Raw genomic sequence first — 24,996 nt, 5'->3', positions numbered from 1 at the left:
TGCTTTTGAAAATAAAGAAAATCCTGAGAATCCTCCATGAGGAGATGGACTACTTCAAAACTTGTTGGTTCTGTCAGATTTCTACTTCCTACTGTAAGTGACAGCAACATAGGAGAGAAGTCATTCACGGCTCATTTTACTCTGGTAGAAACATACTTATGTATGTGTGTATTTTATATTTTACAATTTTGCGATCGTGGTCCTTTAAGATTGCCTTTAACCCCCTTGGCAGTATTGATTCTTTCCGGATTTTAGGGAAAAAAAAAAAAAAAAAAAAAAAAAAAAAAAAAAAAAAAAAAAAAAAAAAAAAAAAAAAAAATCGGTAAAATTTTTTAGCACCCTTACAGACCCTAAAACCTGGGGGAAAAAATGCATGTTGCTAGGGAATCCAGCGCTGCAGTTTTCCCTCCGTCCTCCGGGTGGCGCTGTAAACCTATGGTGAGATTGCTGTCTGTCATGGTGATCTCACTAGGGGGAAGCAGAGCTTCGGAGGAGAGGAAGAAGAATGGTGGCCGACGTCTGGATCCCCCAGGAGGTGAGTTAAAACACCCACTGCCCGCATTGCTCTGCATAGACCTCCCGGCGGCTACGACGAGTTCAGCTCGGGGTTACTTCTCCTGGCGTGTTTTTTCCACCCGAGCTGTACTCGTGATTACCGCTAAGGAGGTTAACCTCCCTGGCGTTATGATTATTTCCGGATTTAGGGTGTAAAAGGCGTGAAATTTTTCACAGGATTTTAGACCATAAAACAAGAGGTAAAAAAAAAAAAAAAAAAAAAACAACACTACAGAGAGATCTGCAGCAGCTCCTGCATATAACTCATTACTGCTCTGAGCTGTGGATTTCCGTCACAAGCCTGAATCAGGATTACCGCTAAGGTTAAGGAGAGTAAGTGGGGATCGCTGTGCTCAGTAAGCGGCTCTGGCTGGGAACATGGAGTGGAATTTGCTGTAATCGACCCTCCCGGTAATACAGCTACAATTCACACTCCCTGCAATTCTCAGCTCATCAGGAGTCCATTGCAGAGGGAACAGCGCAGGCGCAGAGCTCTATGGCACCTCCGCTGGTTATTTCCCCTGCGTACACAGCGCAGCAAAGGACTTCCGAAGGTTTGCGAGCAGCGCTGAGAAGTTCTTGGTCTCCTGAAGCTTCCTCTGGTACTCCGCGATACAGTCCAGCGGCGGATCACAGCCCTCCACTGCGGACACAGAAAACAGGTTATCGGTCGCACTGGGCCCTGGAAGCAGCATATATCATCATCATCATCATCGGAGATATGATGACACGTCCAGTCATGTGACTTACGCTGATATTCCCCCTCCTCATTAAAGTAAACGATGCAGGAATACGGCTCATCCAGGTCTCTGGGGTTTATGCAGCGGAAGACAAACTGCAATTTTTCACCTGCAAAGAAAAACAAACCATAATTACTAAACCAAACCACCTTATCATATACAGCATACTGATTGCCCTTACCTCTTCAACCTCCCCCCACCCCCTCTAATATTATCTCCTTACAGTGTAATTGGGTATGGGCAGAGCTTTCTCTCCTATTGTATCTTTGTAGACACAGCCAGGGCAGCCATTAGGGGGGGGGGACGACAACTGACACTGCAGTGAGGGGCCCAGGGCTTCTGGGGGCCCCTGGGCCCCCCGAAGCGCTGGAAGGGCTGAATGTGCTGGCTGCAGACCTGTGGCTCACTAACTAGCACACCGTGTTCCAGCACTGAGAGAAGAGTGACATCAGCTCTTGAACGTGGGGAGCAGATGAGTGAGACCGCTACTATACTATACTGGGTAACCTACTGGCTACCTATACTGGGGGCACCTATGCCTGGATACCTATACTAGGGGCACCAGGAAGAAAAGAGGGGGACAAAAGAGAAGGGATAAAGGATAAGAATGGACATTCAAGTCCCTATCTCATTTGTTAACCGGGGACTACCTGCATTTTGCTAGTATTTGGCCCCACCCACAATTATCCACGACCACTCCCACTTTTTGCCACATCATACTGTGCATGTCACTTTTTTCAGTGTCAGAGCCATGCATTTTTCACCGGAGCGCACTTCGCGCACGGACACGGGGTAGCTAGTGGGCGAGCACAGCAACCAGTGGGTGGGCCTAGGGAGGGGGGGCCCAGGCTTGATGATGTGTGAGGGGCCCCAAAATTTCTGATGACGGCCCTGGACACAGCCACATCTTATATACAGCATACTGACTCCCCTTACCTCTCCCCCCCACCCCCATATATTATCTCCTTCCACTGTAATCGGATATGGGCAGAAGTCTCTCTCCTATTGCATCTTGTTAGACACACAGCTCTATCTTATATGCTGCTTACTGACACCCACTCACTTGTTGTGTTCCCCCACTATCCCCTTGCACTGTAATCTGGTATGGGCCGAGCTCTCCCTCCTATTGTATGTTGGCTGACACAACCTAAACCGCTGGCAATAAAAGGGTTTAAAATCACTGTACAAATTTACGTTCTTTTGCGATCGTGATTAATGCTTTATCAGCATGCTAATCCCGATCGATCTTCAATCGCGGCAAAATGCTGCATGCAATGTAGAACGCCCGCGCTCGGCGGCAATCACGGTAGTGAGATCACTGCCATATAGTTACAATTGCGCTAGCAGTAAATGGACGCTGATCGCCCTAGTGTGAATGGGGCCTTTACACTTTGTCAAAATTCTGCCCAATTAGACATTTTCCCTCCCTGAGGTCATGTTACTCATTAATACTACAAGGTTTCAGGTGTGAATGGGAAGAAGGTATGCTAAATATGGCATTATCGCTCTCATACTGGTCACTGGAAGCTCAGCATGGCTCCTCATGGCAGAGAACTCTCTTAAGAGCTTACAAATAGATATCTTTAACCACTTAAGTACCAGCGGTCTCTGCCGTCAACCTCCTGAGCAGTATGCCTGACACTGTCGGGCAAGGAACTTATGCTGCAAGCGGTATGCCCGACAGTATCGGGCATGCCGCTCAGGGGGTTTCCCTAGGTACAGAAGCCCCACTGTAGAAGTTAGATAGATGCTCCTGTACATTATAGGGAGCATATGTCACTTTAGGCAACATGCCCACTAGGCCTGAACGATTTATCGTTTTTGCATCGAAATCGCGATTACAGAAACGGCGATTCTGTGATCGCCAGAGCAGCGATTTTTCCGATATCCCGCGCCCTCCCGCTGTGCATTCCAACTTGCCGCTCTATGGTCAAGTAGCAGCGGCTCGTCTCTTTTTCCCAGCGGTGGCTCACTATCACTCCGTCCTTTCTCCCGCTGTGCGCCGCTACGTCATCGGCTCTCTTGCCCTCCTACTCTGCCTAGCGTGTCATGAGGTGGGCGGGCGCCGTGCGACAGACTCCACCTAGCGTGTCATGAGGTGGGCGGGCACGCGTGACAGACTCCACCTAGCGTGTCATGAGGTGGGTGGGTGCCGCGCGACAGACTCCACCTGCAGGCTCTCGCTCGTTTCTCTCAGCCTCCAACAGTGCTCCCAGCGCATAATCAGCTGGGCGGGCGGCAGACTCGGCCCGCAGGGTCTCGCTTGTTTTCCCTCCAGTGCACCTGTCATCAGCACTCACGCTCACTCCAGCTGCGCCTGTAACTCAAAAAAAGTATGGCCAGTAATCAAATCCTAAGGCTTGGAAATGGGAAATGGATTTATCACAGCTCCGCCTCCTTTGCACAGCAGAATTCTGATTGATGCAAACAGCATGGTGATCTCACTGATCTGTGCAAAGCTGTTGTGTGCTGGCCTGGTCTGCTGGACACTGTGCATTTAATAAAGGAGCTAAGTGAGCAGACTGATTAATCCTAAAATGGTTTGTTTCAGGCTTGATAACTGGCCAAAGTACATGGTGTGCATTGTGAATTTAGTACAAAAGCTTTATTTTAAGAAAATCGTGAATAGAATCGAAATCGCAATTTCTGACAGAAATCGTGCGATTCAATCTTTTCCTAAAATCGTTCAGGTGCCCACCACCCCTAACCCCCCCCCCCCCCCCCCGATGCATGTGACATCAGGTGACAATAAAATTGTGAGCAGTAGTATGGGAGGAATATATAAAACATGCATGCCACTTCTTTAAAAATGAGAGGTAATGAGAGCCAGTATAACTTAATTGAGATTCAAGAGTTTCTTGCACAGACAATGCATTTCACAGGCATTTCCCGCTTCATCAGATCAATAGTAACCACAAAAAGGTGCCTTTTAGCCAGCGAGTCAGACTCAAGCTCCTCAGGGTACACAGACTTTTGTGGTTACTATTGACCTGAAGATGTAAAAAATGCCTGTGAAACGCATTGTCTAGTCCTACTGTGTGCAATATAATTCGATTGACTCAATTTAATTATATTGGCTGCATTGAAACTCGAGGGAGAGATAAGCGAACTATACTTTTTTAAAACTGTTTTTGTTTTATACCTTTTGGTTGCCTCCATCTACCAATTGTTTCTTGTAAAAAGAGACAAACTCTTTTCTGATGGAAAGCAGATTGAAGGATACCTAAGCTCTCGGGGGAGCAGGTACGTGTAGGAAAGCAGTCCTCATGCCCACAGCTCCCCCCCCCCCCCCATGTTATTGTCCAAAGGCCCCCAGAAGCTACTTCCGTGTCAGCCAGGTCGGTGAGCAGTGCGCAGGCAAAGCGAGTTGCCCATCGCACGCCCGTGGCTGGAAGCACTCCGCACATGATGCGCACTACGTAGTCGTGATATTTACAAGAATGTGAAAAGTGTACTTGTTCTTGTAGATACAATACATAATTATACTATGAAAGGATACCGGAGCAGAAATCAATATGAGAAAACAGGGACAGGCATGTATGGTGAGCTGTCCTGATGCTCATTCCCCCATTCTACATTCTGCCCCTCCACTGCCTCTAAATGCACTATGGCACCCTCTTCCGGGTCGCCTGGGTCGGGCATCACTGCGCCTGCGCTGGCACAGCTACGCGCATCCTACAGCGCCATCGTGACATGTGCACGCGCAGAGCCCTCCCAGCCAAGCACCATAGATGCTTAGGTATCTCAGGTCTGTGTGGGTTTCCTCCGGGCACCCGGGTTTCCTCCCACATCCAAAAAAACATACAGATAAGTTAATTGGCTTCCCCCTAAATTGGCCCTAGCCTATGATACATACACTACACGATACATACATAGACATATGACTATGTTAGGGATTAGACAGTGAGCCCCTCTGAGGGACAAGACAATATACTCTGTACATCGCTGCGTAAGATGTCAGCGCTATATAAATACTTAAAGAGAAATCGTAACTGTGCTGTCACAACAGCCTCCTTTAATGTTATTTAACATTATTTATATTCTTTGTATTAGTATATTCCAGTCCCCCTGCAAGATTTAGTTATTTAGCATTTCCCAACTGTAACTCCCTGCTCAACAGCCTTGTCTAGATGTTTCTGCAACAGTTGAGTTCAGTTAGTGAGGAGATCCTGCTGTGCTTGTAGTCGCATCATATGTTTAACTATGAATATGCTCTAAAAAACATCTTTGTATGCTTTCAACGCAAGTAAAGATACTACAGATTATACTTGGAGTCATTATTTCATCGAGTAAACTGCCTGTGGAGGTTTCTAAATCAGTGTGGAGTTGTACTGCTATACAGACTGGGTCTTCTGGAGTATGCCTCACACATAAAGCGGGAATTCGAAACAGAACAGTAAAAATATGATATCTGCAAGAAGGTAATGGGATTTCCTGTCATCTCATCAGTAAAGGACTGATCTGCAATACGATAAAGGATTACCTAGCTACACCTCAAACACAAGTCTACAAAGAGTAAATAGACGTTCAGCAAAAAAGTACAAGAATTGCCTGTCTGCCTTCCTACAGTGAATACAGTGAGTACAGACTGCTTCAGAAATTGTACATTTCTTCTGTTTGGGACTATCGCTATTAAGTTTAAAAAAAAAAAAAAAAAAATCACCCAGTGATAAGATTCATAAGCATCATATCTGCAACCATAGAGCATGTCTATTTCTGCGCATTCTATTAACATGGAAGATGAATTAATGCTCGGTCAAGATGATTCAGATAAACATGTTGTACTACCTGAGAGACCAAGGCGGTCAATACATCTTTCTCTAAAGGCAAGAGAGAGGTATGAAGCAGAAAGTGAAGGAATGTTTCATAGTCTGTCTGAATTGTGGATAAAAACGCTGCAACACATATCTGATATTGAGAAGACTGGCAGTAATGGAGAGCAATTAAACAATGCACTTACAAGACTTAAGAAGACATATGAAAATTACAGGAAACTCTCTGAAAAATATTCTTCCTTTCTATCGCAAGTTAGTACAGAACAAGCGTCAAAAGAGTTGGATGACTACCACCGCTGATCAACAGAGACATGTTGCGTTTATGGAAGCGAAGTTACAGTTAGAGAATAGGATAGCAAATTTGATCGAAACTACATCCTGTACCTCTATTTCTTCTAGACACTCAAAAAAACTGTCAGTGCAAGCAACCTCTCACAGATTTACTAGATCAAGCAAATCGCTGCAGTCACTCTCCCAGAGGTCAGCATTAAGCATTCAGTTAGTCAAAGCCCGTGCAGAAGCAGAGGCTGCGAAAGCACAATCTTATTGCTTTGAACAAGAATCGACTCTTAAAGCGGACGCAGCACGCAAACAGGCGGAAGCAGCACGCAAACAGGCAGAAGCAACACGTGTGCAGGCAGAAGCACAGGCAGAAGCAACACGTGTGCAGGCAGAAGCACAGGCAGAAGCAACACGTGTGCAGGCAGAAGCACAGGCAGAAGCAACACGTGTGCAGGCAGAAGCAACACGTGTGCAGGCAGAGACAGAGGCCCAGTTAGAACTTCTGCAAAAGAAAAGAGAAGAAGCAGCAGCTCTAGCAAGGTTAAAGGTCTTCGAACAAGCTGTGGAAGAGGAAGAAGGAATTAATTACCCTAGCCTAAAGTCTGCTGACGATCCTGCTAAACGAACTTTGCAATTTGTTCTGAACCAGAACAATGGATATACTCCCCTACTTACAGCTGAAGTCTCTGCACCTACCTGTTCAGCAAGTAAACAGCCAGAATGCATATCGTTAAAACATGAATCTCAGTTTAACACTGTACCTTTGAAGGATTCTGCTATGCTGTCCAACACTACAAGTCCAAGAGAACAAATCTATACACCTTGTCAGACCTCAGCAAGATATAATCACAAAGAAATATCACAACCAATTGGAACAAATCCCATGAATCTCATAACACAGTCTTTTTCAAGCTCCCATGCTCCAAACATCACACAGATCAAACCCTCGCCTGGAGTAAACGCATCTGCATCTCCATTCTCTACATCACCACTGGAACAGCACAAGCCACATACTGTCTGCAGTGGTGACGCATTTCCACGTACAGAAATAAAATCAGAAAAGTCTGAAATTGAAGAAGTTGGCAAGTATATGATTCGCCGAGAGCTTCTTAACTCTGGACTAACGAAATTTGATGATCAACCAGAAAACTACAGAGGTTGGCGAGCTACATTCAAGACTATAATCCAGAACCTGGAGATTGAACCTATAGGAGAACTTGACCTACTTATCAAATGGTTGGGACCGCAGTCATCAGAACAAGTTAAAAGACTGAAATCTGTTCATTGCGATGATCCAGCAACGGGTCTTAACATAGTTTGGGAGAGATTAGAGAGAGTTTATGGATGTTCTGAAGCTATTGAGCTTGCCTTATTCAAGAGACTTCGAAACTTCCCAAAACTGTCTAACAAGGACAACCACAAGTTTCAAGAATTAAGCGACCTTCTTCTTGAAGTAGAAAGAGCCAAGGCAGACCCACACCTTCCAGGTCTTGTCTACTTGGATACAGCTCATGGTGTAAACCCAATTGTACAGAAGTTGCCACCGAATATTCAGAGTGAATGGGCAAAGAAAGGATCTAAATATAAACAGGACTATAAAGTATCCTTTCCACCTTTTTCTTTTTTCTCCAAATTCATTAGAGACATAGCTACTGTAAAGAATGACCCAAGCTTTTTATTTTTTGATACTACAGTTCTTCCTTCAACACCTTTAAATTGCGATACTCAAGGCAAGTTTAAGGACTCACGGAACTCTATCTATGTCAAGAATACTGGAATCTTCTCAAGTTCTCAAGACTCTGATTTTAAATCACAGCAAGTCAAGGAAAATGATCCTAGGTATCAATGTTCTATTCATAACAAGCCACACCCTCTTAGAAATTGTCGTGTGTTTAAACAAATGCCCTTTGAAGAGCGCAAATCTTTCCTCAGAGAACACGATATTTGTTATAGATGTTGTGCATCTACAGACCACTTTGCTAAAGACTGTAAAGTTCCTGTCAAATGTTTTGACTGCAACAGTGATAAACACATAACGGCTTATCATCCTAGTTCTTCCAAAGAAGTGCTTCAAACTGCTCAAGCCTCAAAGACCACACCAAGTTATGGCGGGGAGAGTACTGAGGAAATGACAGCATCTGTATCCACAAAATGTACTGAGGTATGTGAAGAAGGATTCCACAGAAAGTCATGCAGTAAAATATGTCTGGTCAAGGTATATCCAGAAGGACGACCACAGAGCGCAGTGAAGATGTATGCTATCCTTGACGACCAGAGCAATCGTTCATTAGCAAGTCCAGAATTCTTCAACGTGTTCAATATTCAAGGAGAAACCTGGCCCTATACTTTACGAACTTGCTCAGGCCTGGTTAAGATATCTGGAAGAAGAGCACATGGTTTTGTGGTAGCATCTGAGTATGGAAACACAGAATTTTCACTTCCAACACTTATCGAATGTGATCAGTTGCCAAACAATCGAGAAGAGATCCCTACACCAGAAGCGGCTCTTTATCATCCTCATATGAAACACATAGCCAGTTACATTCCACCGCTTGATGATGATGCAAAGATTCTCCTTCTTTTAGGCAGAGATATCCCAAGAGTCCATAAGGTGCGACAACAATGCAATGGACCAAATGATGCCCCTTATGCACAGAAATTAGATTTTGGATGGGTCATAATAGGAGATGTTTACTTAAATACATTTCAAGAGTCTTATGATGTGTTCTCATGCAAGACCAGCATCAGAGAATCTGAATGCACCTTTCATTCACTTAAACATCCTTTTAACTTTCAAGTTCAGGAGAGTTTCAGTTTAAAGACTTCATGCGATGTACAAAAGCAAATCAGTTGTAAGAACAGTTCTCATCAAGACTTTGGTGACACTATATTCCAAATAACTCGTGATGACAATAAGACAGTTCCTTCCATTGAGGATAAAGAGTTCATAAACATCTTGAATAATGAATTCTTCAAGGATGAAACTAACAGTTGGGTAGCTCCTTTACCATTTCGTTCACCAAGAATTAGACTTCCAAATAACAAGAAACAAGTTATTTCTAGGCTAACTTCACTTAAAAAAATTCTGAAGAACAAACCCGATATGAATGATCACTTTATAAAGACAATCACTAGCGATGATGGAAAGGTTTGCAAGGTGAAAGTGAAGACAGCAAGAAATCGTAGTGTTAAGACTTTGTTTAGACCTATCACGGAGACAGTCTTACTCTTGCCTTCAAATGAAGATGTCTTATCTACTCGATCCAAGGGAACAGCCTGATATGCCTTCGAGTCTACTGAGTTACATCCTTTCTCCAGTGATGGAAGATTCTTCAAAGATCTGCATTCAAGAATTAATGTTTATGTTTTATGTTTTCTCTCTTCTCTACAAGTCTTAATTATACTTATAGTTTTCAATGTTAAATTGTATTATATATAGTGGTATCTACCGATACCAAGCGGGGAGTGTGCTGTCACAACAGCCTCCTTTAATGTTATTTAACATTATTTATATTCTTTGTATTAGTATATTCCAGTCCCCCTGCAAGATTTAGTTATTTAGCATTTCCCAACTGTAACTCCCTGCTCAACAGCCTTGTCTAGATGTTTCTGCAACAGTTGAGTTCAGTTAGTGAGGAGATCCTGCTGTGCTTGTAGTCGCATCATATGTTTAACTATGAATATGCTCTAAAAAACATCTTTGTATGCTTTCAACGCAAGTAAAGATACTACAGATTATACTTGGAGTCATTATTTCATCGAGTAAACTGCCTGTGGAGGTTTCTAAATCAGTGTGGAGTTGTACTGCTATACAGACTGGGTCTTCTGGAGTATGCCTCACACATAAAGCGGGAATTCGAAACAGAACAGTAACCAAGAATTGTACTTCATCTCAATCAGTAGCTGATAGCCCCTTTCCCATGAGAAATATTTTCCTTTTCACAAACGGACTATCAGGGGGCTCTGTATGGCTGATATTGTGGTGAAACCCTTCTCACAGTGTGATGTCAGGACCATGGTCCTGGCAGTTTCCTGTCTGTGAACCTCGGTTCATTGTGGGACATAACTGTTTACACATCTGTCTCCAACTGCCAAAAAAGCAAGCATCAGGTACTTCCAGTGGCATCACCTGCCAGCAGTAAAAAGGTCACCATGTGATAAATGTCAGAATGTAAATCAGGGAGAGGAAAGCTTTTACAATGGGCAAATACTGACTAGATCATTTATACATAATTATTGTAAAAATGAAGCATTTTTTTTATTACATTATTTTCACTGGAGTTCCTCTTTAAATAATAATAATAATAATTAAAAAAAAAAAAAAAAAGATAGAACATTAGACTAGGACTATGGTAAGGATTATACTGTGAGCCCCTCTGAGGACAGTCAGTTACATGACTATGTGTCCTGTAAAGTGCTGCAGAAGATGTCAGTGCTATATAAATACATAATAATAATGCAGAACATTAGACAGGGACTATGGTAAGATTAGGCTGTGAGCAATAATAATTACCGTGTAGTTTGCGGATCTCGAGCCCCAGTCGGTCTTTGAACAGGTTGGCAGATTTCTGAAGCTGCTTCAGCTTATCTTTATTGGCCCTCTTGCTGGCCAGGGCCACTGACAGAAGAAAAAACACGATTATGTAATGTCTGAATCACCCAGCCTACCAAACGCCTTAAAGAATACCTTATTTCTAATTTAAATCTAAAAATGACGCCTTGTGTGTGTGGGGCGATGCACATAAGCCTAGCGCACCTCCCGTGGCCCGGCGTCTGCACTGCGCATGCCCAGTATGTCCTCGTGTGCGCCAGGTACATCATCGTGCGGACATGCACAGCACACTGGGTCACCGGCAAGCACGGTCACAAGCCGCCCAAAATGACATACTGCGCATGTGCAGCATGTCCAGGTCAAAGGGCCCCTACCTAGCACCATAAGAACCAGAGGATTGGCGGGAGAACAAAGGCAGACGCCGGGCTATGGTAGGTGCGGTAAGCCTATGCGCACCTCACACATGGCGTTAATAGAATTAAATTAGAACTAAGGTATCCTTTAAAGCAGCAGGAACAGCCATACTAGCTGGCTGGATGGTGTAATGGTTAAGGGCTCTGCCTCTGACACAGGAGACCTGGGTTCAAAACTCGCTTCTGCCTGTTCAGTAAGCCAGCACCTATTCAGTAGGAGACCTTGGGCAAGTCTCCCTAACACTGCTACTGCCTATAGAGCACGTCCTAGTGGCTGCAGCTCTGGTGCTTTGAGTCCGCCAAGGGAAAAGCGCTATATAAATGTCCTGTGTCTGTCTGTGTCTACTAGGTTAGATAAACTGGGTTTATTTAGTCTAGAGAAAAAAAAAAGACGCCTTAGAGGGGATCTAATTAACATGTATAAATACATCAGAGGGCAATATAATAGCTTGGCGGATGAGCTTTTTGTCCCTAGGCCTTCTCAAAGGACTAGAGGACATGATCTGCGCATGGAGGAAAAACGTTTTAGCCATTTAGGAAAGGGTTCTTTACAGTAAGAGTGATTAAGATGTGGAATGCATTGCCACAGGAAGTAGTTATGACACATTCTATACCTGCATTTAAAGGGGGCTTAAATGCTTTCCTTGCATTGAAAGACATCCATGACTACAATTACTAGGTAATGCCTAATGATGTTGATCCAGGGATTTTATCTGATTGCCATCTGGAGTCGGGAAGGAATTTTTCCCTTTAGGGGCTAATTGGACCATGCCTTGTAAGGGTTTTTCGCCTTCCTCTGGATCAACAGGGATATGTGAGGGAGCAGGCTGGTGTTGTACTTTATACTGGTTGAACTTGATGGACGTATGTCTTTTTTCAACCAAAATAACTATGTAACTAAGTAACTATGTACTATCCCAAGGAAAAAAAAAAAAAGCATATATAAGTAGATACATACTTGCTCTACTTACATAACAGATGTATTGTACTGTCCATGACTTGATTTTAGTGAATTTTATAAAGTAAATAAAGACAACTGTTTCAGGCATTGCCAATCTTTGCTACCTCTGATACTAATCCTGATGTCATTTCCTCCCTTTTTTCTCCTAGAAACTGCACTGTAGAATACATCCAGAATGACTGGATGTATTCGGATGTATTACAGCAGAAACATTTGATTATATTGGAATGTTTGCAATGCAGGGTCAGGTTGTAGACTACATTTTAGACTCTAGACTTTTATGACTGACAATCTCGCTTTAAAGTCCCTGTCTGGTTGTAGACATTTTGTCTCATGCTGATGTAAATCGGATTGCTCAGAGGTCTATGTGATCGGAGGCTTCTGCAGATCGCATGACCCGCGAATCTCCCACCTCCTGACTTCTCTACATCCACTGATGCTGCCCCTCTCTGCCAATCCCTACTAACCTCTGCTGCCTGCCTCATCTATCTCTCCTCCTATGCTGCCCCTCTCTGCCAATCCCTACTGACCTCTGCTGCCTGTCTCATCTACCTCTCCTCTAATGCTGCCCCTCTCTGCCAATCCCTACTGACCTCTGCTGCCTGTCTCATCTACCTCTCCTCTAATGCTGCCCCTCTCTGCCAATCCCTACTGACCTCTGCTGCCTGTCTCATCTACCTCTCCTCTAATGCTGCCCCTCTCTGCCAATCCCTACTAACCTCTGCTGCCTGTCTCATCTACCTCTCCTCCTATGCTGCCCCTCTCTGCCAATCCCTATTGACCTCTGCTGCCTGTCATCTACCTCTCCTTAATGCTGCCCCTCTCTACCAATCCCTACTGACCACTGCTACCTCTCCTCCCGCTCCTCTGTCGCTGCCCCTCCTTGCCAATCCCTACTGACCTCTGCTGCTCATCTCATCCACCTCTCCTGCCACTCCTCTGATGCCAATCACTACTGAGCTCTGCGGTCCATCTACTTCACCACTCCTCCGCTCCTCTGATGCTGCCCCTGTGCCAATCCCTGCCAAGCTCTGCTGCCCATCTCATCCACCTCTCCTCTGAAGCTGCCCCTAACTGCCAATCCCTACTGACCTCTGCTGCCTTTCTCATCTACCTCTCCTCTGATGCTGACCCTAACTGCCAATCTCTACTGACCTCTGCTGCCCATCTCATCTACCTCTCCTCCCACTCCTCTGATAATGCCCTTCTTTGCAATTCCCTACTGACCTCTTCTGCCCAGCTCATCGACCTCTCCTCCCACTCCTCCGATGCTGCCCCACCTTTGGTAAAGGTGGGCTGCATTTATTGTTTAGGAGGCCACAGTGAGTGCGTGATCAGTGCTCAATTGGTGGTCATATAGCACTGTAGTGAATCATGTGATACAAACGCTAGACATGGCAGCCTATCAACCGGGTTTGATAAGCTTTCAATAAAATCCAATTTCAAACCAACTGGGGCAAAGTGGCAAAAAAAAAATTTAATTAGATTTTCCAGAATTGATTTTCAAACCTGTGTGACAGTTATCTGCTGCAGCAGGGATTTTGGGATGATCTACAGACGTATGTCTCGTGTGCAGGGGATCAGGCGTACATCTCAGTGGACCGTGACATCATAACACGGAGACGCCAAGTACAGCAAGGGATTACGGTCAAATAACACACAGACATATTTCAGGTGCAAAGATTATGAAGAAACCATATGATATAGCTGACAGCTACTCAGCTTCAGGGGATTAGGGGTAGATAATATGACATGAAATTGTGATACAGACATACAGCCTTATGGGGTTATGGATAGAAAAATGATAAAACCTCAATGGATTATAGGTAAGCAACTCTGCAGGAGGGACAAAGCCCCAGAGGATTATGGGCAGATAATATGAATGTTCGGTAGGGACTTTGTCTCTGCATAGTGGACACACAGCACCAGGGGACTATGGGTAAGAAAATCAGCAGGAAGGACACAGCCGCAGGGGATTATGGGTAGATAATAAACACTTACACTCCTTTTTCTTGTTTAGCTCTTCCTGTAAGCGGCGACTGTGCTCGGCCAGCTCAGTAGTCCGGATTTGGCTGTTTTGCAGTTTGGCCATCTCTTGTAAGAGATCCTCCTGCCGCTCCTCAATACGCTTGTTCTGCTGCTTGATCTCTGCGCACACAAAGATCTGCATTAGCCACTTTGCATTCTGGGGTTTTAAAGGAGACCTGTAATGTGAGTTTCACTTACATGGGGCTTCTACCAGCTTCCTGCAGCCTCTCTGTGCCTGCGCCGTCTCTGAACGATACTCCGCCGCTTTTTTATCCACATTACAGGTCATCTTTAAAAGGACTACTGAAGCAAGAGGGATATGGAGGCTGCCATATTTCCTTTTAAGCAATACCAGTTGCCAGGCTGTCCCACTGATCCTCTGCTTCTAATAATTTAAGTCATAGACCCTGAACAAGCATGCAACAGATCATTCTCGGATCTGACAAGATTAGCTGCATGCTTGTTTCTTGTGTAATTCAGACACTACTGCAGCCAAATAGATTAGCAGGGCTGCCAGGCAACTGGTATGGTTTGAAAGAAAATAAATATGGCAGCCTCCGTATGACTTACCTTGGGTTCATTTTAAGATTCCTGACTCTGGAATTTCATCTGTGTCGCTAAGTTTTTATTACTTAAAAGTGATACATATTTGAACTTCTTTTTCTGGATCAAATTGATACATATATGGTTTCTTTTTTTTGTCAGGACAATTCAGGCTTTATTACAGTCAATATCTGTTTCCAAGAATTGTTTCATTTTATAAGGAAGGGGAGGGGGGGGAGGCGTAAATGCAGAAACTACACATTTTAAATTTTTCGCCCCTTGTAACTTTCACATGACAAATGTCAGTTATAAAAATAAAAAAATAAAAAACTTCACGTTTAACCACTTGAGGACCGTAGTGTTAAACCCCCCTAAAGACCAAGCAATTTTTCATGAAATAGGCCACTGCAGCTTTAAGGGGTTTGTTGCAGGGCCGAATAAGTGATTCTCCCCCCCCCCCTTTTCTCCCCACCAACAGAGAGCTCTGTTGGTGGGGTCTGAACGCTCCCCTAATGTTTTTTTCATCAATATTTTACTTTTTTTTTTTTTCATTTTTGTTATCCCCCGCCAGCCAATCAGCGTGATCGGCTGTCATAGGCTTCAGTCTATGACAACCGATCACTTCCTGCACTACAGAGGGGACAGCCGTACAGCACTGCCTTAGATCACAGCAATGTACAGCCAAATTAGGCCCCGTTCACACTTGCGGTTTGAGTCCGCAAGTGTCCGGGGGTCGCAAAGAGACTGTACGGGTCTCTGCGGTGGCCACAAGTTGTCACCAGTTGCGGATCCGGAATGTATCAGTTCCGGCTACAATAAAGTAGCCGGAACTAGATACATTGCAGTGCCAGAAAGGCACCGCAAGCATGGGGGATACCGGCGTGTAGTCCGGGCCCCCCAAGTGGCATAGGACCGGTGCTGGAAGCATCCGGTCCTATTGCCAGTGTGATGAGAAACATCCGTTTCTCATTGCAGCATGGCCGCATGTTCGGGTCAGGATCCAGCACGGGTCCGCAGCCGCACCGGGACGGACTGAAAAATGGAGCATGTTGGAAAAAAGCCGGACCGTCCCGGAGCTGCGTTCCCGGATCGGATCCGGACAGTCACACGAGTGTGAATGGATACATTGATTAACAATGTATCCATTCACCATCCACTGTGTACGGAGCGTTCCGGGGAAGCCGGACCTGGAACGCTAATGTGAACCGGGCCCTAGACGGCGGTTTAACAGACTTCGAGCGGTGATCGCAGCTGGGAGACTGAAAGCGGAGCGGGCAGCAGCCATGACAAGTGTTCACGAAATCGTAAGGCCAAGTATAGATGACACAAGGGGCTAATTAGTTAGGTATATATTACCACTTTACTACAGTTTGGGGGAGGGGGAACACTTATTTTAGTGTGACACTGTCACTTTAAATTATTGTTTTTAAAAAAATGTTAAACTTTTTTTCCCTACAAGTTTTCATGTATGACTGCTGCTAATAGCAGCAATCATTCACTTTTAAACCGTGCGATTGTATAAACAGGAGAAAACTGAAAAGCGAGTACACATCTAGTATGCCCATCACTCAAAGTTCACTGCGGTGCAACATCCGGATAGGAAATAGCTCAATACATGTGATCAGAGTTAGATAGGGAAATCCAGGAGCAAACTCGCCACTCGTACATAGTACAACTTCAAAACCTTTAATGTAGTCTTCTTGAAAAGATATATTGCAGCATAAAACACATATGCTTGTATACTTAGACAAGGATGCAGTGTCTATTAAAGAGGAACTTCAGCCTAAACAAACATACTGTCATTAAGTTACATTAGTTATGTTAATTAAAATAGATAGGCAATATAATCTCTTACCCAACCTTTTTTAAAAGAACAGGTAAATGTTTGATTTCATGAGGGCAGCCATCTTTTTGGTTGAAAGGAGGTGACAGGGAGTTCCAACTGTCCTGTGTGCTGTTCACCCCTCCCAGTTGCTAGGCATTGTGAACAACAACATAGGAAATCCCATCATGCTTTGCACAGCATCAGGGGAAAAAAAGCCCGGGCAGTTTTCTTTGATGGGTGGAGCTTAGCTAAAAATGCAGCTAAAAATGATGCTTTGGTAAGAAAAAAAATGTTCTGATGCTGTGAAACACCAAGCCTTTTCAGTTCTGCTGAGTAGATTTTTAGTCCGGAGGTTCACTTTAAGTATACAAGCCTATGTGTTTTATGCTGCAATAAATCTTTTAAAGAAGACTACATTAAAGGTTTTGAAGTTTTACTATGTGCAAGTGGCGAGTTTGCGCCTGGATTTCCTTTCCTAACTTTGAATACATGCTTTTAAACCGTGGATGACGGTAATATGCAATTTTTAGTGCAGGATGTGAATTTCATGTACTGGGATGCACAGCAGGGGCGATTAGGATGTGGAATTCACATCCTAAAACGTAAAGGGGTTAATGATGCAGAATTCCAACCTCGTCTCAGGGATCCCATTAGGACCCGGTCACTTATTGCCAAGGCTGGAGGCGTGTACCTGCGACTATCCAATCCGGACACACACACACACACACACACACACACAACTTCTACATAAACCAATCTATTTTTTTGCCATGACAAAGGTGGAACACACCATTCCGAAATTCTAGAACCTTCTCCACCATCAGCTCTCCTTCCCGATATTTCCTGGTCCAGGCTTCTGCAGAGAACAGATATAAAGCAGTTTAAGAGGAACTCCAGTGAAAATAATGTAATAAAAAAGTGCTAATTTTTACAATAATTATGTATAAATTATTTAGTCAGTGTTTGGTCATTGTAAAATCTTTCCTCACCCTGATTTACATTCTGACATTTATCACATGGTGACATTTTTACTGCTGGCAGGTAAGGTCAGTGGAAGGAGATGCTGCTTGCTTTTTTTGGCAGTTGGAAACAGCTGTTATTTCCCACAATGCAACAAGGCTCACAGACAGGAAACTGGAGGAGTTTCACCTCAAGATCAGCCATACAGAGCCCCCTTTCATGGGAAAGGGGGTATCAGCTACTGATTGGGATGAAATTCAATTATTTGTTTTGGTTTCTCTTTAATTAGAACATAGACCTTCAGGCACAAAGTAGAAAGTGACTTCACCACTACAAAATATGTCACCCAGTTATGCAGGGTCACTAGTGGCAGGCCAGAGGAGCATGTCATCACTTCCTGTAGTGGCAGGCCAGAGGAGCATGCCATCACTTCCTGTAGTGTCCCTAGTGGCAGGCCAGAGGAGCACATCATCACTTCCTGCAAAGTCACTAGTGGCAGGCCAGAGGAGCAGGTCATCACTTCCTGTAGTGTCACTAGTGACAGGCCAGAGGAGCATGTCATCACTTCCTGTGGTGTCACTAGTGGCAGGACAGAGGAGCAGGTCATCACTTCCTGGGGTGTCACTAGTGGCAGGCCAGCGAAGCATGTCATCAGTTCCTGCAGTGTCACTAGTGGCAGGTCAGAGGAGCACGCCATCACTTCCTGTAGTGTTACTAGTGGCAGGCCAGAGGAGCACATCATCACTTCCTGCAAAGTCACTAGTGGCAGGCCAGAGGAGCAGGTCATCACTTCCTGTAGTGTCACTAGTGACAGGCCAGAGGAGCATGTCATCACTTCCTGTGGTGTCACTAGTGGCAGGACAGAGGAGCAGGTCATCACTTCCTGGGGTGTCACTAGTGGCAGGCCAGCGAAGCATGTCATCAGTTCCTGCAGTGTCACTAGTGGCAGGTCAGAGGAGCACGCCATCACTTCCTGTAGTGTTACTAGTGGCAGGCCAGAGGAGCATGTCATCACTTCCTGTAGTGTCCCTAGTGGCAGGCCTGAGAAGCACGTAAACACTTCCTGTAGTGTCCCTAGTGGCAGGCCAGAGGAGCACGTGATAACTTCCTGTAGTGTCCCTAGTGGGAGGTCAGAGGAGCTTGTCATCACTTCCTGCAGTGTCACTAGTGGTAGGCCAGAGAAGTATGTCATCACTTCCTGTAGTGTCCCTAGTGGCAGGCCAGAGGAGCACATCACTTCCTGCAGTGTCACTAGTGGCAGGCCAGAGGAGTATGTCATCACTTCCTGTAGTGTCCCTAGTGGCAGGCCAGAGGAGCATGTCATTACTTCCTGTAGTGTCCCTAGTGGCAGGCCAGAGGAGCATGTAATCACTTCCTGTACTGTCAGTAGTGGCAGGTCAGAGGAGCACATCATCACTTCCTGCAGTGTCACTAGTGGCAGGCCAGAGGAGCATGGCATCACTTCCTGTAGTGGCAGGCCAAAGGAGCACATCATCACTTCCTGTGGTGTTATTAGTTGCTGTGCTCCCAACACTGCAGAGCAGCACAAACAGTTTACACTTCAGGCGACAGACAGGTCCCCTCACCTGTGAGCTCCTTCAGAGACTTCTTGTAGGAGTTTGTCATGTCCTGTATGGAGATATCCTCGCTGGTCTGACTGATGAAGCAAGTGCGGAAATCCTGCATGCAGGTAAACAGCTCCTGCTCGTCATCCTTCTTCACTTCAGACATGGTGGCCTGAAACCAGAAGACAATCATTGCAATACAAATCTGCACCATCCAGGACTGCCCATCCCTCCAGGCGTCCCCCAAGAATGCCCCCCCCCCCCCCCAACAGTGTCACCCAGGCATTTCCCAGGAGTGTCTCCCCCCCCTCCCAAATATCACCCAGGAGCGTCACCCAGGAGTGTCACCCAGGAGTGTGCCCGCCCCCACCGACGTCGCCCAGGAGTGTCTCCCCCTCCCAAATATCCCCCAGAAGTGTCACCCAGGAGTGTGCCCGCCCCCACAGACGTCGCCCAGGAGCGCATGCCTCCCAACGTTTTGAGATAATAAAGTGAGACAATCACGAGCCAAACATCTAACCACTTTCCCAACACACCCCTCATCATGCATAACCAAAACAAATCAATTCAAAGCACGCTGATCCTTTCTATCATCATTAGTTTTCCTTCATTTTAACATTTGAAAATAAATCAGAAATATAATAATGATAGAACAAACATTTATAGAGTACCTTAGATTAATTAAAAAAAAAAAAAAAGGAGAGAAGGGAGTATAATACATACATGGGGCTTCCTCCAGCCCCCTTCAGACTGACCGGTCTCTCGCCAGCCACCCCTCCTCCACCACCTGGATCCTCCGCTAGGCAGCCCGGTCGGAACAAATAGGCCTGTGCAGAGCGTTCCCGGCACCCAATCAAGGACCAGGAAAAGTTGTTTATTATATCAGAAACTATCCTAGAAGTGGCCCAGCGTGCCCAGGTACATTCTCTGCTGCACAGGACCAACTCTATCCTCCTATGGGAGGCACAGTACAAGCACTTACACATTTGGTGAACTACAAGGTTAAGTATACCGAAGAGCTGCATAGCTAGGCTGGACAAATAGCTGATACAGTGTCCAGGGCTCCTTAAAAATTGCAGCCGTCCCGAATAGAGGCAGCCACTTGATTTCTTTGAGTGGCTTCGATACCTCCGTGGGTAGGACTCGCAGCACGTGTCCTGCAAAACTTTATGCTCACACTTGAGCCAATCATGAAGCCTCTCTTCAAAATGCAGACACTCCTAATAAGCCACTGGCATCTGTAATGCGAGTGGCTCCGATACCTCCGCGGGCGGGACTTAGCACTCTCCTCTCCACTCTCCTTAGTTTTGCAGTGAGTAGGCCCGCTCTGATTTGGACTACAAGTGAAAGTAGCCTGTACTGCGCTCCACACACTACCTAAAGCTATATTGCTAACAAGGGAAGAGATACCCAGGAGTGCGTACAATCCCATTGGAGGACTGTAACAATACTTGTATCGGTGATTGCAAGGTGGAAGTGGTGACGCCACATCCTCTTGTTTATATTCACATTATTCCTCATTTTCCCAGGCTGCTTATGTGTACATTACCGTATATCCAGCGCCATTCTTCTTGTCTTACATCATCTCACTTGCAACTAGCCTGAATGGAGCAGCCGACCATTCGTTTCACACCGACATATGACGCATGCACCGCCCACTGTTTACTATATCCAGAGTCAGCATCACGTAGGGGCCAAAAAACTTTTATTATAACAGGAGATTTATAATATCAGAGTTTACTATACCAGATGTTGCTCCCATACACCTATAATGGAGATTGGCCAGGACCTGGAGAGATAGTTCACTACACCCAAATGTTTACTATACCTAAGTTTATTATAACAAGATTATACTGTAGCCTTTAAGTCTATTAACACACTTTTCAGAAGGAAAAAATTAATCCCAAAAACATACAGATAAGTTAATTGGGTTCCCCCTAAGATTGGCCCTAGACTACGATATATACACTACACGATACCAGGGCTGTGGAGTCGGTCCAAAAATCCACCGACTCCGACTCCTCAGTTTAGGATTCCACCGACTCCGACTCCTCGACTCCGACTCCTCTAATTTGCATATTACAATTTTGTTGATTAAAAGTATGTAACATGAAATTCGTCTCTTAACTGCCAACGCTTAGGAATTTTACAAGACAACTGAAGTGAGAAGGATATGTAGACTACTATATTTATTCCCTTTAGACTAAAACTAGTCCTTGGTAAGAGTACTTGTAAAAGGTACAAACCGGAACACAGAACATCTATCAGGCCCTAGGCAATGTAAGTGTGGGTACATGTAAGAATGATGTGCAGGTACTCTGCAGGGGAATGAGGAGATTGTAAACAGACAACACCTCTGTGTTCAATATGCACAGCATTCTCAGTGGATTCCCTGCAGCTCCGTGGGGAGTGCATATGTAGAGTATAGTACTACTGTGTAACAAAGTAAACCTGAGACAGCTGAAATTAAAGTTTTATACATACCTGGGGCTTCCTCCAGCCGCATTCAGGATAATCAGTCCCTCGTTGTCCTCCTCCACCACCTGGATCTTCTGCTATGAGTCCAGGTACTTGAGCCAGTCGGGCGTAGTGCACATGCACACACTCCGCCGCCAGGAGCATACTACACCTGTGCAGCACTATTGCGCAGGTGCAGAATGTTCCTGGCTGTGGGCGCGGCATGCGGCCGGACAGCGCTGACTGGCTGAATTACCAGGACTCATAGCAGAAGATCCAGGTGGTGGAGGAGGACAACGAGGGACTGATTATCCTGAATGCGGCTGGAGGAAGCCCCAGGTATGTATAAAAAAAAACTTTACTTTTCATCCGTCTCAGTTACCCTTTAATTTGTAGTCACCAAACCAAATTTTAACAACATATCAAATTATTTGATTTCATCAGCAAAGGGAGTGCATACATTTGCATAAATCCGCATCAATGCAGAATTATTTCCATCTCGTTGACCATCTCTATTAGTGACACGGCTACACATCAGGCTTTATACTTACAGCATAGATGTTATTTAGTATATATATAAGAGATTCCTGTGTACACATCATATATACAGTCACAATCAGATATGTATATCTGACCTTAAAAATACGGGGACTGCTTTATTGAAGCAGCACAAGTAACTAATTTTGATTGGTTTATTTCATTTTTGTGGACTAAGCACAGCTATTACTGTATATATACATTATTTTTAATGACTATTATCTGAGAAATAGAACATTTTATCATATTTTCTATTTTAATTAGTTACAAATTCATTAGGAGTCGGAGCCGGTGCATTTTTTCCCGACTCCGACCACCCAAAATTGCCCGACTCCACGACTCCGACTCCACAGCCATGCACGATACATACATAGACAAAGGACTATAGTAGGGATTAGATTGTGAGCTCCTCAGAGAGAAAGTTAAGTGACAATACTATAAAGCAATGTGGAAGAAGTCGGCGCTATACAAATGCTAAATAGACTTCCCCCCTTTTTTCCCCACTAGGGGGATGTCCTGCTGGGGGGGGGGGTCTGATCGCCGCCGCTCTGCTGTGCCTTGCGGGGGTGGGTGCTCCTCAAAGCCCCCCTCCGCAGCGCTATTCCCCCTTCCCTCCCCCTGCCTCTGTAGGCGGTACAGGACGGCGATACGTCCTGTACCGCCTCTGATAGGCTTCAGCCTATCAGACGGCGGCGATCGCCGTTCTCCTTTACGGCGCAGCTGCAGCGCCATGCAGTGTAAACACCGGGGATTTCTTCCCCGCGTATTTACATTTCGCCTGCGAGCCGCGATCGGAGGCTCGCAGGCAGTTCACGGAGACACCCTCCGTGAACTGACATGGAACGGCCGCTCGAACGAGCGGCCGTTTCCATGAAAACCCACAGACAACCAGTTTACTCCAATCGGCGTTAGCTGGTCGTCAAGTGGTTAATTGGCTTCCCCCTAAATTGGCCCTAGACTATAATAAATACACTACACAATTCATACATAGACATAGGACTATGGTAGGGATTAGATTGTGAGCTCCTCTGAGAGACACAGTTAGTGACAATATATACTCTGTACAGCGCTGCGTAATATGTCGGCGCTATATAAATACTAAATAATAATAATAACTATGCAGGAACGTCTCCCATCAGACATCAGAGGTCTCCAGTAGTGTCTCCCCCCAGACATCAGGCGTTCCCCAGGAGTGCCTCCTCCCCTAGGAGTGTCTCCCCAAGACATCAGGTGCCCCCCAGGAGTGTTTCCTCCCCTCCTGCCAATATGCCCCCACCATCTCCCCCAGGAGTCTCTCTCCTCCCCCCTTCCATATGCCCCGGGGGTGTCTTCCCCCGGAAAGTCTTCCTCCAGATACAAGGCGTCCCCCGGTTGAGTCCCCGTTTCGGGTAAGCAGAGCAGCAGATCTCTGATCACCTCGGAAGTGCAGTGATTAGTCTCCTGTACTGTTCCCGGTAAGTGCCGCTGCCCGTCTCCACTGCGCAGCTCCGCCCCTCCCGCGTCGCTGACACCGGCCTCAGTACCCACCACTCGCTGCGCTGGATTTGAACGCTGGCGGGAGTAGTGACGTCACTCAAGCCGCTCAATGCAGCGTCGGACCGCCGATACCTGCTGCCACCGCCGCCATCTTTGTTATGGGCGACTGCCAGCAGGCTCTACACACCGTATATGTATTGTGTATGTATGTAATACTTATATGTGTTATGACTCCCTCCCAGATTATTGTGACCTTCTCATCTACGTACTATACCTATTGGAGAATGTGTTATACATGTGTCAGGGCCCTGACTGAAAACACTACAGATCCCAGCATATGTCACAGAAAGGGGTGTATTTACTAAACTGCGGTAAGTCGAATAACGTGCATAAAATGAATTTACCTGCAATTCATTATGCTCATCATGCAGTAAGGACCTTTTGCACATTATTCTGCTTACAATAGTTAAGAGCTGGATCATCCACAAGGCAAACCTAGGCAGTTGCCTAGGGCCTGGATAAAGTCTAGGGGTCTGGTGGAAGCTTTTTAAAATCTTGCACAAAAAAAAAGCCAGGTGGGCAAAACCTACTATCTTGCCTAGGGCGCCAATTGATTTGAATCCTTTTCTGCCGCATTTAGTAAATATACCTTAGTTCCTGAAGTTACTCAAATCCGTTTATTTCTGTGAAGCTTTGTTGTGGAGGTCACATATATGTTATTTTAAGTTCCATTATTGAATAGGTTTCACTACCACTTATTTGACCCCAACACACATTAAAACAGGGGTCCCTAAACGTTTTGGGTCGAGGGCCAGGTCAACATACTTCAGACTGCTGGGGAGCTGGAGTATACATAAGATGATGTAGAAGTCTTTGAGGGCCAGACAGTGAAGCATACCCAGGTGACAACCTGTAGTCCAAGCAGGACAGTAGTGTCACCTGATGTGGAATTTGATTGGAAACCAGTGAATTACTGCTTTCTGGCTTCCATGTAGATGGGAGGTGCTAGCACTGCTATTCTATATGTGAATCACCAATGGAGCCGACGTTACTCACTGAGGGCTTCAATAGGAATGATTCCTATTGAAGTCTATGGCTGCGCCCAAATCTAGCAGCGCTGAAAAGCACTGCTCCGCTTAAAGAGAACCCGAGGTGGGAATTTATTATGCTAGTGGGGCACAGAGGCTGGTTATGCATAGTAACACCAGCCTCTGTTGCCCCATGGTGTGCCTCCATGTCCCCCCTGCTCACCGCTATAGCCCCCGTAGTGCTGGCGACACGCAGCGCGTTGCCAGCACAATATTTAACTAAGCGCTGTCTGTCAGCG

General features: G+C 45.4%; 1 protein-coding gene across 1 annotated transcript; it reads right to left on the bottom strand.

The window, feature by feature from the left end:
- Positions 1–326: 326 nt before the first annotated feature.
- Positions 327–23,728, bottom strand: SPC25 (SPC25 component of NDC80 kinetochore complex). The gene is made up of 7 exons (XM_068252214.1): positions 23,610–23,728; positions 19,221–19,371; positions 17,465–17,530; positions 14,280–14,426; positions 10,866–10,970; positions 1,306–1,404; positions 327–1,198 (listed from the first exon to the last, which is right to left on the bottom strand). The coding sequence occupies exons 2-7, from the start codon at positions 19,363–19,365 to the stop codon at positions 1,068–1,070; spliced, it is 693 nt and encodes a 230-aa protein (XP_068108315.1). The 5' UTR covers positions 19,366–19,371; positions 23,610–23,728; the 3' UTR covers positions 327–1,067.
- Between the last annotated feature and the right edge of the window lie 1,268 nt (positions 23,729–24,996).

Source organism: Hyperolius riggenbachi, chromosome 9, assembly GCF_040937935.1.
Source record: "Hyperolius riggenbachi isolate aHypRig1 chromosome 9, aHypRig1.pri, whole genome shotgun sequence".
NCBI lineage: Eukaryota > Metazoa > Chordata > Amphibia > Anura > Hyperoliidae > Hyperolius > Hyperolius riggenbachi.
This window is presented reverse-complemented; position numbering and strand designations above follow the sequence as displayed.